Here is an 11,292-nt window from a genome sequence, read left to right on the forward strand (position 1 = left end):
CCCTCCTACCCGTGCGGGCCCGGCTTCGGGGATAAGTTCCCGCTGGACGAGGCGGACCCGCGCAACAGCAGCATCGCGGCGCTGCGTCTGAAAGCCAAGGAGCACATCCAGGCCATCGGGAAGCCGTGGCAGGCCCTCTAGGGGTACTGGGGACCGTCTTGGGAGCCGACCCCGGGCCGAGCGCACTGTATCCACATCCTCTCTACCAGGGACCTCCCCCACCCCACTCGGCCCCTCTTTTCCTATCGCCTGCAAGCCACCCGCCAGGCATACCATGCGCCTGCTCCCGACGCACGGGAAGAAGGGCGACTTTCAGGCCTGAGGAGAGGCTCTCTGGCCGCCTCAACACATTTCGCGGACCTCAGCCCTGCAGCTGGAGGCCAACAAGCTGCCGGGCCCCGCTGGCCACGCCGCTCCCATCCCCGCAGGCGCTGGAGCCTCCAGGCCCAAACAGGCTGAAGCTTCTGAACTTGGCCATTCCCAGGAGACTTGGAGATCCCCAGATAATCGTAACAGGGCAGCAGGGGCGGCGGAAAAATAGAGGTTGAGGAACTTTTGTATAAGTAGTTTCAAAGTATTTGAGAGGAGAATTAAAGGCATGCTTGTTTTGTTTCGACTCTGTTTAAGCACGCTTAGGACTTGGGGAGAGGAGTGAACATGGGGGTTCGGGAGGAGGGCGCGCTGATGGACAGGGTGCGTTAGGGAAAGAGGAGGACTGAGAAGCAGCTCAGAGTTCTCCCGTGAAAATTCTAGGGACACTTCGCTGCACCAGAGAATCGTCCCCATTCGGAACGCTTCGGCGGCCTAGACCCGAGGCGCCCTTCCCTGGAGCGGATGTGCGCGCGCGGGGTCCGGAGTGGAAGGGGCTAAGGTTCAGCCACTAGCGCGTTCCCAGTTCCCCCGCTAGCCCCATAGTCCAGCGGCAGCTGATACTTTGAAGTCTGACTTTAATAGAAAACGTCAAGACCAATTTCCCTAGGACGCGACGAAGTGTCCCCCGGCCCCTGGCGTCCCCGCTCTCCTAAGGGCTCCTCTCAGCTCACCAGGTAGATCTCCGGTTCGGTGCCAGTCCCTAACACCCAGGACTGGTGACTAGCGGTACAAGCACTGAGACAAAGAGATGCTTTTCCTTTTCGGAGCCGCGAGACTCTAACCTCCCCAACTCGCTCCACACTCGCCAACCCAGAGTTCGGCAAAAGGCGAGTCTGGTGAGGTGCGGTGCTCGGAGAGTGTCCTGGAGCGCCCTGCGGCACCGCCCCGAGGACTAGTTCTTGCGAGCGTGCCCTGGACAGTATCTGCAGTTCTTTGGCGCCGGTTCTAGGGCGAGGAAGGAATCCCGAAATCTCAGCCCGCTTCACAAGCTCCTGAGACTCTCGGAAGAAGGAGCGTCCCGGACTTCCGTCTGAGCGTGCTCGATATCCACCGGTGACACTGGAAGCTGGGCCACGGCCAGCAGAACCTGGATGCCTGCCAACAGGTCCTCGCCACACCCCACCCCACCCCACCCCCGTCTACCCCACAACCCCCGTCCCTAAGCGTGCTTTCGGGATGATGCCGCCAGAGCCTTAATTGGCGTCAACTGGCTACTGTCTGTACCTGTAAAGACTGTGTAAAGTACCAAGACCCTGGCATGACGAAATATGGATCGTAATCACGGTCCCCCTTTCCCCGAAATTCCCTGACTGTTCTCCGGTTCCTGAAACCGACTTGGGAAAAGGATGACCACACTGGAGCTGGAAGTAGGGGAAGCCTCATCATAGTTTCCAGTCCTTTCTCTGGGGGTTCTGAGAGGCTATTGCATAACCAGAACTGTGTACCCCTAGACCTCCAGCTGGTGCCTTGCACACAGTAGGCTAATGAGTAAAAATTTACTGAATAAATTATTTCCCACAAGAGGTAGGGAGCAATATCTGCACTTTCCCTTACAAGTATGTCTCCTTGCGAGAGACGAATGGAGTAGCTCATGTGCTATCACCTCTTAGCAAGAAAACAAAACAAAACAAAACCAGAATGAGTGTTTGGCCTATCATTTGTTTCATCCTTTCATTCCCTAAGGATGATTTATTTACAGAACTTCCCACTTCATGGGCTCCAAGTGAGTACCACACTTGCCCTGTCCTCCTTCTTACCGCAGTCTTGGGCACCTGTGACCTTGAGCATGCCACCATCAACATCTTCTTCACTTCCCTTAGATCATTGCCAAGATTATCCATTTCGTCTCCTCTGTGCTGTTTTTCAGTTCTTTACCTATGTTTTTCTGCTACTTCCACTTCACCTTCTACTGTTTAGTTTCAGACGATAATAGATTTTCTTCTAAACCATCTCTCCAGGCACCAACAGAGTGAGCCATACCCAGATTTCAGAGACAAGCCCTCGGAAAATGATCACAAAAATATCAATAGCTAATGATCATTGAAGGCTTACTATGTGCCAGCACTCTTCTGAGAGGTTTACGTCTACTGGCTCAGTTAAGCCTCACCACAATTCTGCCAAGAAGATACAATTAGCCCCATTTTACAAATGAGGAGACTGAGGCACGGAGAGGTTGTCCCAGTTTACACTGTTTCTAAGCGTTTAGGACTGAAATAACCAGAAGTGTCCATCACAGTGCGTGTTGGGAAAACATTGCTGATAAGTGCTCCTTATATCAATTCTACCACAGCTCATTAGGCCATATTGGAAACAGAGATCCTGGGCGGTGGGCACTAGCTGTGCTTTCCCGAGCCTCCTGGAGAGATCTGCACACAGCATCTGCCCCAGGGTTCCCCCGTCCCCGCAGGGCAGCTCTGAGGGTGGGAGATTCACTGCCAGCTCCAGGAGTAGGGGTGCAGATGGGGCGGGAATCCAGTACTTAACTCTGACTGGAGGTGAGCAGCTTGTGATAAAGAGCATTAAAACCCCGACGGCCCTGAAATACTTGGGGCCTCTCAGTTCAAACCCATGGCTAGAGAATACTCTTTGCAGAGGCGCTGGCCGAAGTTGGGGCACAAGCTTCCAAAAGTAGACTGTTGGCTCTGTCGGGCATGAGGCTTTCAGGGACCCCGAGGGAAGCCTGCATCACTTTCCCAAGAATCACATTCAATGGTTCTTGAATCTTCCCTAATGAGTTTGCAGATTTGGCTCAGGCGATGCCACCAGTGCCCATAGAAGGAAAACAAGAACCACATGGGTCTCACGAGGTTCCAGAAGAAAAGGCACCGTGCTGCTCCAAGAACAGACCTAGGGCAAGCCTCGATTGGTTTCAGTCAATTCAAAAGATCTGGAGATGCTTGCTTCCCAAACCCCGACAATGTCTGCTCTGCCCGGCCCTAGGAGGAAAGCAAGTGGGTCTATAGACCCGGATCCTCTTCTGCTCCTGTGAACCAGGTTGGGCGGGCCTCTCAGACAACGAGGGCGGGGCGGAGAAGGACGCCGCGGATTGGACCGCGCGGAGAGAAGGGCGGAGTCAGACACTGTTGGGGAGGTGAGTTGCTGACAGCTCTTAGAGCCTCAGGGAACCTCCGCTGACCCAGAGAGCTGGAGCCTGCCGGGAGCGAACCTCCCCGGTGATCGTGGCCACCATCAGCCAGCCCCAAGGCAGTTTTTGTTTTGTTTTGTTTTGTTACAGACAGGGTCTCGCTCGGCGCCGAGGCTGGAGTGCAGTGGCGCAATCATAGCTCATTGCAGCCTCGACTTCCCAGCCTCAAGCAATCCTTCTGCCTCAGCCTCTGGAGTAGCCGGGACCACAGGCGCGCGCCACCACGCCCGGCTAATGATTTTTGTTTTCACTTTTTTGTAGAGACGAGGGTCCACTATGTGTGCCAGGCTGACCTCCAACTTCTGGCCTTAAGCGACCCTCTCGCCTCGAAATCCCAAAGCGTTAGGATTACAGGCGTGAGCCACCGCGCCTGTCGGAGCATTTTAAGTTTTGCGTTTTTCCCTTTCTGGAGCATTCTCTGTGCGCGAGGGCGGCGTGTCCATAGCGCGCGCCATGGCTCCCGGCTTCTGTTGGCGATGCTCACAACCCAATTTCTTTCCTGCACGGACGCAGGGGACTGAGGGTTCGGCCTCTCTGGATTCCTGGGCTCCAGAGGCTCGACGTTAAGAGAACAACCGTAGGATCGCGGAGGCGCCCTCGCTCTGGGTGCTGGGGTTCGGCGCTGCGGCCCTGGACGGATCCAGGCTGTGTATCCCTAGTGGATTTCCTAGTTCCGAACCCAGTTCTGTCCCCTGCCGGTCTGAGCCCCCACCTGCGCTCCTCAGGAGGGTGATCCGGGCTGGTGAGGGTGGGATGGGGTGGAGGGACTAGAAGAGAACCCCCAAGAGGGGAGGGCTTTGACCAGAGGTCAGCAATTAAACTGGGACCACCCTGCTGAATTTATTTATCCTAAATATATATTTAATGCTTGGGGAATGGGAATTGTCAAACTAGTGGAGACAATCCCTATCTGTCCCCCACGCCGCCCCAGTTAATCTAGAATCTGGTGAGGGTAGAGGGAAGGTCAATTCCTCCCTCTCTAGTCCAAATTCACCGGCTAGTTCAAAGTCTTTGCGGAGACCGCCGGAGCCCACGCGCAGGAAGTGGGGGTTGGGGGCGGCAAGAGAGTCCAGGACCCCCAACTCAGCTTCCAGAGAGCCAGAGAGCGCGTTCCCCACAGGGTCGGCGTACGGTGAGGGCACCCTGGGTGCGGACCTGAGAGCCCTGGCGGTTTCAGCATTTGATGAGATGCTCTCCCCGTCATCCACCCCTTCCAGCTCCGCGCCTCACCCCAGGCTCCCAGCCCCACTCCCAGCCTCGCCCAGTCCGCTTCTCCAGCCTCCATCCCAAGAGCTTCTTTTCACCAGCAGAATCTTGTTACATGAATGGAATCCAAGCCTCTAGAAGGTGGGCAGGGTAAGACTGTCAGGGAAGATAAAATTAAAAATTAATTTATTAAAATACAGTTAAAGTAATTAAAAGCTGCACTTCCGTGCTCGGGTAGACGGAGCTCCGCACTCCCCCTTGGTGCCTTCTTGCCCTCCTGGGAAAGGCGAGACCCCGCAGCGCCAGACGGGAGCACCCGACCCTTGTGGAGGCGGATGGTGCTCTCTGTGACCTTGTCGTCCCTTTTATTGGGGACAAGTTCTAATAATCTGGCCTCCGCTTGTTAACTGTACAATAGTGGGCAGAGTTAATGACTCATTAGTGATTAATGCCTTTACCACGCCTTAATTGCTCACTATAAAATCCCTTTGGTAAACTGGATTAAATCATCTAGATCCTTGGCCACGTCTCCCCCAACCCTGGCAGAGGCAGAGACTGCTGGGTTCCCCAGCACCCTGCGCCTGTCAGCTTTTTAATGGCAGGTGCAGTGGCAGCTCCTCTGCCTGGGAGTCAGGAGATCTGTGGCCCAGTCATGACTGTGACATTGCCTGTTCGTGGGACCTTAAACAGGGTACTGTCAACAAACCTCACTGGAGCACTAGGTCTCTAAGATCTCTGCTCCCTCGTTACTTCAACATAGACACCGAAAACGTGACAGCTCATTTGAGAAGCAGCGTTCCTCTGCTCTGTGCTTAGTATAAGTGTGTGTATTTATGTTAGTGGGTTCTGAATGAATTGCATACAAGGATGTCTTCCTGTCCAAAGTTCTCTGCAAAATGTTTTTTCCAATCCTAACAGTGGCTGGATGCTGTAGTCCCTCCAGAGATATTTTTTTAAAATGAGTCTCTAGTTGTGTTCTTTCTCATACCATCTTAACTTCCTGCTGTCTTTATCTAATCTGCAGACTGTTACAAAATATGGTGGGCCTAGCTGGGCATGGTGGTGGGCACTGTAATCCCAGCTACTCAGGAGTCTGAGGCAGGAGAATCTCTTGAATTACAGTGAACCGAGATCACGCCACTGCGCTCCAGTCTGGGCAACAGAGCAAGACTCTGTCTTACAACAAGACTCTGTCTTAAAACACACACACACACATACACACACACACACACACACACACACACACACACACACACCCCCTATGGTGGGCCTGTAATGATAAAGTCCCAACATTCAAGCAGCATGGCCTAAGGAGGGGAAATAAGGACCCAACTGTACATAAATTTCCAAATGCCTACTGGTTTTCTCCGCCTGAACATTCCAGAAGCTATCCCAAAACAAATGTGTTCAAATAAAATCTTATTTTTTGCTCTGTAGGCTCCTAAAAGCTCCTTAAAACCCTTGTTCCTCTTTCAGCATTTATATGCATCCAATGGATATGATAATAATTATTTTTCAGAGTAATTCTTAACCCCTCAAGGTAAGTTATATCCAAATTTCCTTTCTACCTTATTTCTCAGCCATATATCTTCCAAATTTTAGCTGATCACTTGGATGTCTTGAATAAAGACATTTCCCAGCTTCCCTTTCCATTAGATGTGATTAAACAATGACCTATGTCATGTAAGGGAAAATCCTTCTTATGCCCCTCCCCTGCAGTCTGTTGGCTCTGAGGCAGGCGTGATGCAGGTGCTGGGGCAGCCATCTTGGCCCATGCCATGAAGCCACACTGTGAGAATGTTGAGCAACAGCATAGAAGAGATCCAGGTCCCTAGCTGGGAGCAGTGGCTCAGGCTTGTAATCCCAGCAATTTGAGAGGCCGAAGCGGGCAGATCACTTGAGGTCAGGTGTTCGAGACTAGCCTGGCCAAGATGGTGAAACCCCATCTCTACTAAAAACACAAAAATTAGCTGGGTGTGGTGGAGGGCGCCTGTCATCCCAGCTACTGGGAAGCCTGAGGCAGGAGAATTGCTTGAACCTGGGAGGCAGAAGTTGCGCCACTGCATTCTAGCCTAGGTGACAGAATGAGACTCTATCTCAAAAAAAAAAAAAAAGAAGAAGAAGAGATAGGCTGGGCATGGTGGCTCATGCCTATAATCCTAGCACTTTGGGAGGCCAAGGTGAGTGTATCACCTGAGGTCAGAAGTTCGAGATCAGCCTAGTCAACATGGTGAAACTGCATCTCTACTAAAAATACAAAAATTAGGCGGGCGTGGTGGTGCATGCCTGTAATCCCAGCTACTCAGGAGGCTGAGGCAGGAGAATCACTTAAACCCAGTAGGCAGAGGTTGCAGTGAGCCAAGATGGCGCCACTGCACTCCAGCCTAGGCAATAGAGCGAGACTCCGTCAAAAAAAAAAAAAAAGATCCAGATCCAAGTTGATGACACTGTAGAGCACCATACTAGCTCTGTACTACCACCCGGGCTCTGTTTTGATCCTAATTTTTAGGGTCACTATCAGCCATACCTAAATCCAATTCCTTTCTTTCAACCCTTATATGCAGTCAAGTACTTAGCCCCATCAGCTTTACTTCAGAATGTCTCCTGTATTCACCTACCTGTGCTTTTCCTCTCCCTGCCAGTTTCCCAGTTCGGGGCTTTATCATCTCACTCATGCTGCATGGCCTCCCGTGGCATGCAGTGCTTCTGTTATGGCGGCACTTCCTGCATCTAGGCCCATTTTATGGTATTTCTTTCTTAATTAATTGAGGCCTCCCACCCTGCCTCTCTTTCTCTCTCTCCCTCTCTCAGACAGAATCTCACTCTGTCACCCAGACTGGAGTGCAATGGTATGATCTCAGCTCACTGCAACCTCCATTTCCCAAGTTCAAGTAATTCTGCTGCCTCAGCCTCCTGAGTAGCTGGGATTACAGGAATGTGACACCACACCTGACTATTTTTGGTATTTTTTAGTACAGACAGGGTTTCACCATGTTGGTCAGGCTGGTCTAGAACTCCTAACCTCAAGTGATTTGCCTGCCTTGGCTTCCCAAAGTGCTGGAATTACAGGCATGAGCCACTGCGCCTGGCTAAATTTTATTTTCAAAGAACCCCTTCAGTCTGTTGCTTCCAAAGAGCCTGGCTCTCTTTCTTTTGCTAAGCTTTGGAGCTATAAAAATACAGCCTCCACATTGGTCTCCTTATTCCTCAATCGTTTCAATCTATCTTTCACACTGTAGTCAGAATTAGTTGTCTCAAACGATTCCTCTGCTTAAAAACAATTTCTTATGGCCTATGGAAGAAGAGCCAAGCTCCTAAGGATGACATCTGAGCTTCTCCCAAATTTGACCTCATCTATCTTTCCAAGCTTGTGACTGGCATTCACACTCTACCTTCTTTCTCTCCTCATTCTCTATACAAATGACATCAGTGCACTCTGATTTTCACTGGACCACCACATACTTTTTCACTTTGAGGCTTTGAACTTTAGAACAAATAAATGAGTTCAGCTAGGTTACAGGATACGAGATCAATATGCAAAATTCAATTGCATTTCTACGTAACTGCAATGAGCAATCCAAAAATGAAATAAGGGAAACAATTCCAACCACAATAACACCAAAAAGAATAGAATAGGAATACATATAACAAAAAGTTCAAAACTTACACCGTGAACTACAAAACTTTGTTAAAAGAAGTAAAAGATCTAAATAAATAGAAAAATATCCCATGTGCAAGGATCAGAAGACAACATTGTTAGGAGAGTGATAGTCCCGAACTGATCTGCAGGTTCAACATGATCCCTATTAGAATCCCAGATAACTTCCCTATACAAATTAACAAACTGATTCCAAAATCTATGTGGAATTTTAAGGAACCCAGCATATCCAAAAATAATACTGAAAAAGAATCAAGAGGATTCACAATGCCTGATTTCAAAACTTACTACAAAGCAATAGTAATCAAGATAGTGTGATACTGGTATAAGAACTGTCACATAGATCAATTGAAAGAATAGAATCCATACATAAGCCCAAACATCTGTGGCCAATTGATTTTCAAAAAGGGTGCCAATGCCATTAAATGAGGAAACAATGGTCCTTTCAATTGGAACAACTGGATATACACATGAAGAGAATGAGGCTGGACCCTTACCTCACACCACATACAAAAAGTAACTCAAAATAGATAAACTACCTAAATGTAAGAGTAAAAAACTATAAAACTCTTAGAAGAAGACATGGGGTAAATTTTTTCATGATCATGGATTATGGCAAAAGAGTCTTAAATATGACACCAAAAAAAGGCAACAAAAGAAAAAATTGATAAAAAGGATTTCATTGAAATTTCACATGTGTGCTTCAGAGGACACCATTAACAAAGTGAAAGGACAACCCACAGGATGGATGAAAATATTTGCAAATCATACATCAGATAAGGAACTCATTTCTAGCACATATAAATAACACTTGCAACTCAATAATAAAAGGATCAGTAACCCAGTTTTATAATGGGCAAAGGACCTGTATAGATATTTCTCAAAGAAGATCTATAAATAACCAATAAGCACAAGAAAAAAATACTTGACATAATTAGTCACCAGAGAAATGCAAAACAAAATCACAGTGAGGTACCATGACACACACATTAGGATGGCTAGAATAAAAAAGGTAGCAAGAAGTATTGGTGAGAATATGGAAAATTGGAACCCTCATATACTGTTGATGGTAATATAAAATGGGCCAGCCACCTCAGAAAACATTCTGGCAGTTCTTCCAATGAGTGACACAGAATTACTTCATGACCCAGCAACTCCACTCCCAGGTAAGATACACCCAAGAGAAATGAAAACTGTATGGTCACACAGAAACGTGCACATGAATGTTTATAATAGCAGTATTCATAATAGTCAAAAGGTGGGAGCAACTCAATGCTCATCAGCAGATGACCTGATAAAATGTGGTACATCCATATGATGGAATATTATTCTGCCATGAAAAAGAATGAGTACTGATACAGGCTACAACATGTGTAGACTTTGAAAACATTGTTAAATGAAAGGAGTCAGTCACCAAAAACCACACACTATATGAATGGAAATTCATATGAAAGTCCACAATAGGGAAATCTATAGAGACAGAAAGTAGATCTGTGGTTGCTTCATGATGGGATACAGACACATGGGGACACAGAGGGGATAGGAAGTACAAAATACGGAGTTTCTTCTTGAAGTGATTAAAATGTTCTAAAATGGACTCTGGTGATGGTCGCACGTATCTGTGAACACACTGAAAATCACTGGATGGTGCACTTTGGGTGAATGATGAGTATGTGAATTATTTCTCAATAAAGCTGTTAAAAACAAGACAAAATTAGTGTTCCCACCAGGCTCTTGCTGTTTACACACATTGCAGGCAGATACTCACATCAGAAAATTTTTCCTAAATATCATTTTCATCATGTTGCTCCCTTACCAGTTCAGCCTATTTAGAGTCAATAAAGATACATTGATAAGCTAACAGATATTGAGTGTCCACTAGCCTAAGTGCAGTGATAAATACATCCGCAAAATTCTGCAATTTCAAACCTCAATGCCTTTACTACCTTCAAGCCTCATCCACAAGATTCACTCATACGTCTTGTTTCCCATTTATCTTCTTAGTATCAGAGATCCTCTGCTCTGAACAACTGACCTTCACAGCATCGAAGGTCATATGATTGACCTCTATACTATTGCTCGATGTGGACAATGCCTTTTTATCCAAAATTGGAGACAAGCCTAAAATGCCAGCCATCCTGGGAAAGAGAATAATGACTTAAACGCACTCTGTAATAGCAAAGACTGGCTACAGCTGCTTTTTGGCCAGTGATAGTTCAGTGAGTGGTGGGGCTTGGGTTGGAGGTCCTGTGAGGAGCAGGTAGGAGAAGAGAGAGGCTTGGCCTCAAGGGAGGCTTCGCTTACTTTTCACTTGCAGAGGTCAGCCCTGCTGAAATGCCGGATTTATTTTTCCTTCTTAATCTGGGCACACACTATGTTTCCTCTGAAGGATGCTTTTTCTCTTCTCATTGCATCTTTCTAGTCTTCATTCAAAGCTCATCTCCTCCAGGGGTCTCTCTTTGCTTTTATTATTGTTGTTGTTTGTTTGTTTTTGAGAGAGGAAATCTCGCTCTGTCGTCCAGACTGTAGTGCAGTAGCACGATCTCTGCTCACTGCAGCCTCCTCAGTAGCTGGGATTACAGGCGCCCGCCATCACGCCCGGCCAATTTTTTTGTGTTTTAGCAGAGTTGGGCTTTCACCATTTTGGCCAGGCTGGTCTCGAACTCGTGACTTTAAGTGATCAGTCCGCCTCGGCCTCCCAAAGTGCTGGGATTACAGGCGTGCATGACTGCGGCCAACATCTCCTTGGTTTTCTTCTATCCCTGACCCACCCGTTCCTACCCCTCCCATCTCCTCCTACACAACTTTTAGTTATTTATTTATTTACTTATTTATTTATTTATTTATTGAGCAAATGGGTCCTCAGTTAACTTGACTGCCTGATAGTTGACCAAAAATCTGCTCAAGGCTC

At 48.1% G+C, this 11,292-nt stretch overlaps 1 protein-coding gene across 1 annotated transcript in view; it reads left to right on the forward strand.

The window, feature by feature from the left end:
• Window positions 1–616, forward strand: part of RAX (retina and anterior neural fold homeobox) — a 5,548-nt gene extending 4,932 nt beyond the window's left edge. The window contains exon 5 of the mRNA XM_011971742.1: window positions 5–616. Coding sequence (XP_011827132.1) covers window positions 5–141 — 137 coding nt within the window. The 3' untranslated portion in view covers window positions 142–616. The remainder of the gene's footprint in view (window positions 1–4) is intronic.
• The last annotated feature ends 10,676 nt before the right edge of the window (window positions 617–11,292 follow it).

Source organism: Mandrillus leucophaeus, unplaced genomic scaffold, assembly GCF_000951045.1.
Source record: "Mandrillus leucophaeus isolate KB7577 unplaced genomic scaffold, Mleu.le_1.0 Scaffold124, whole genome shotgun sequence".
In the NCBI taxonomy this organism is placed as follows: domain Eukaryota; kingdom Metazoa; phylum Chordata; class Mammalia; order Primates; family Cercopithecidae; genus Mandrillus; species Mandrillus leucophaeus.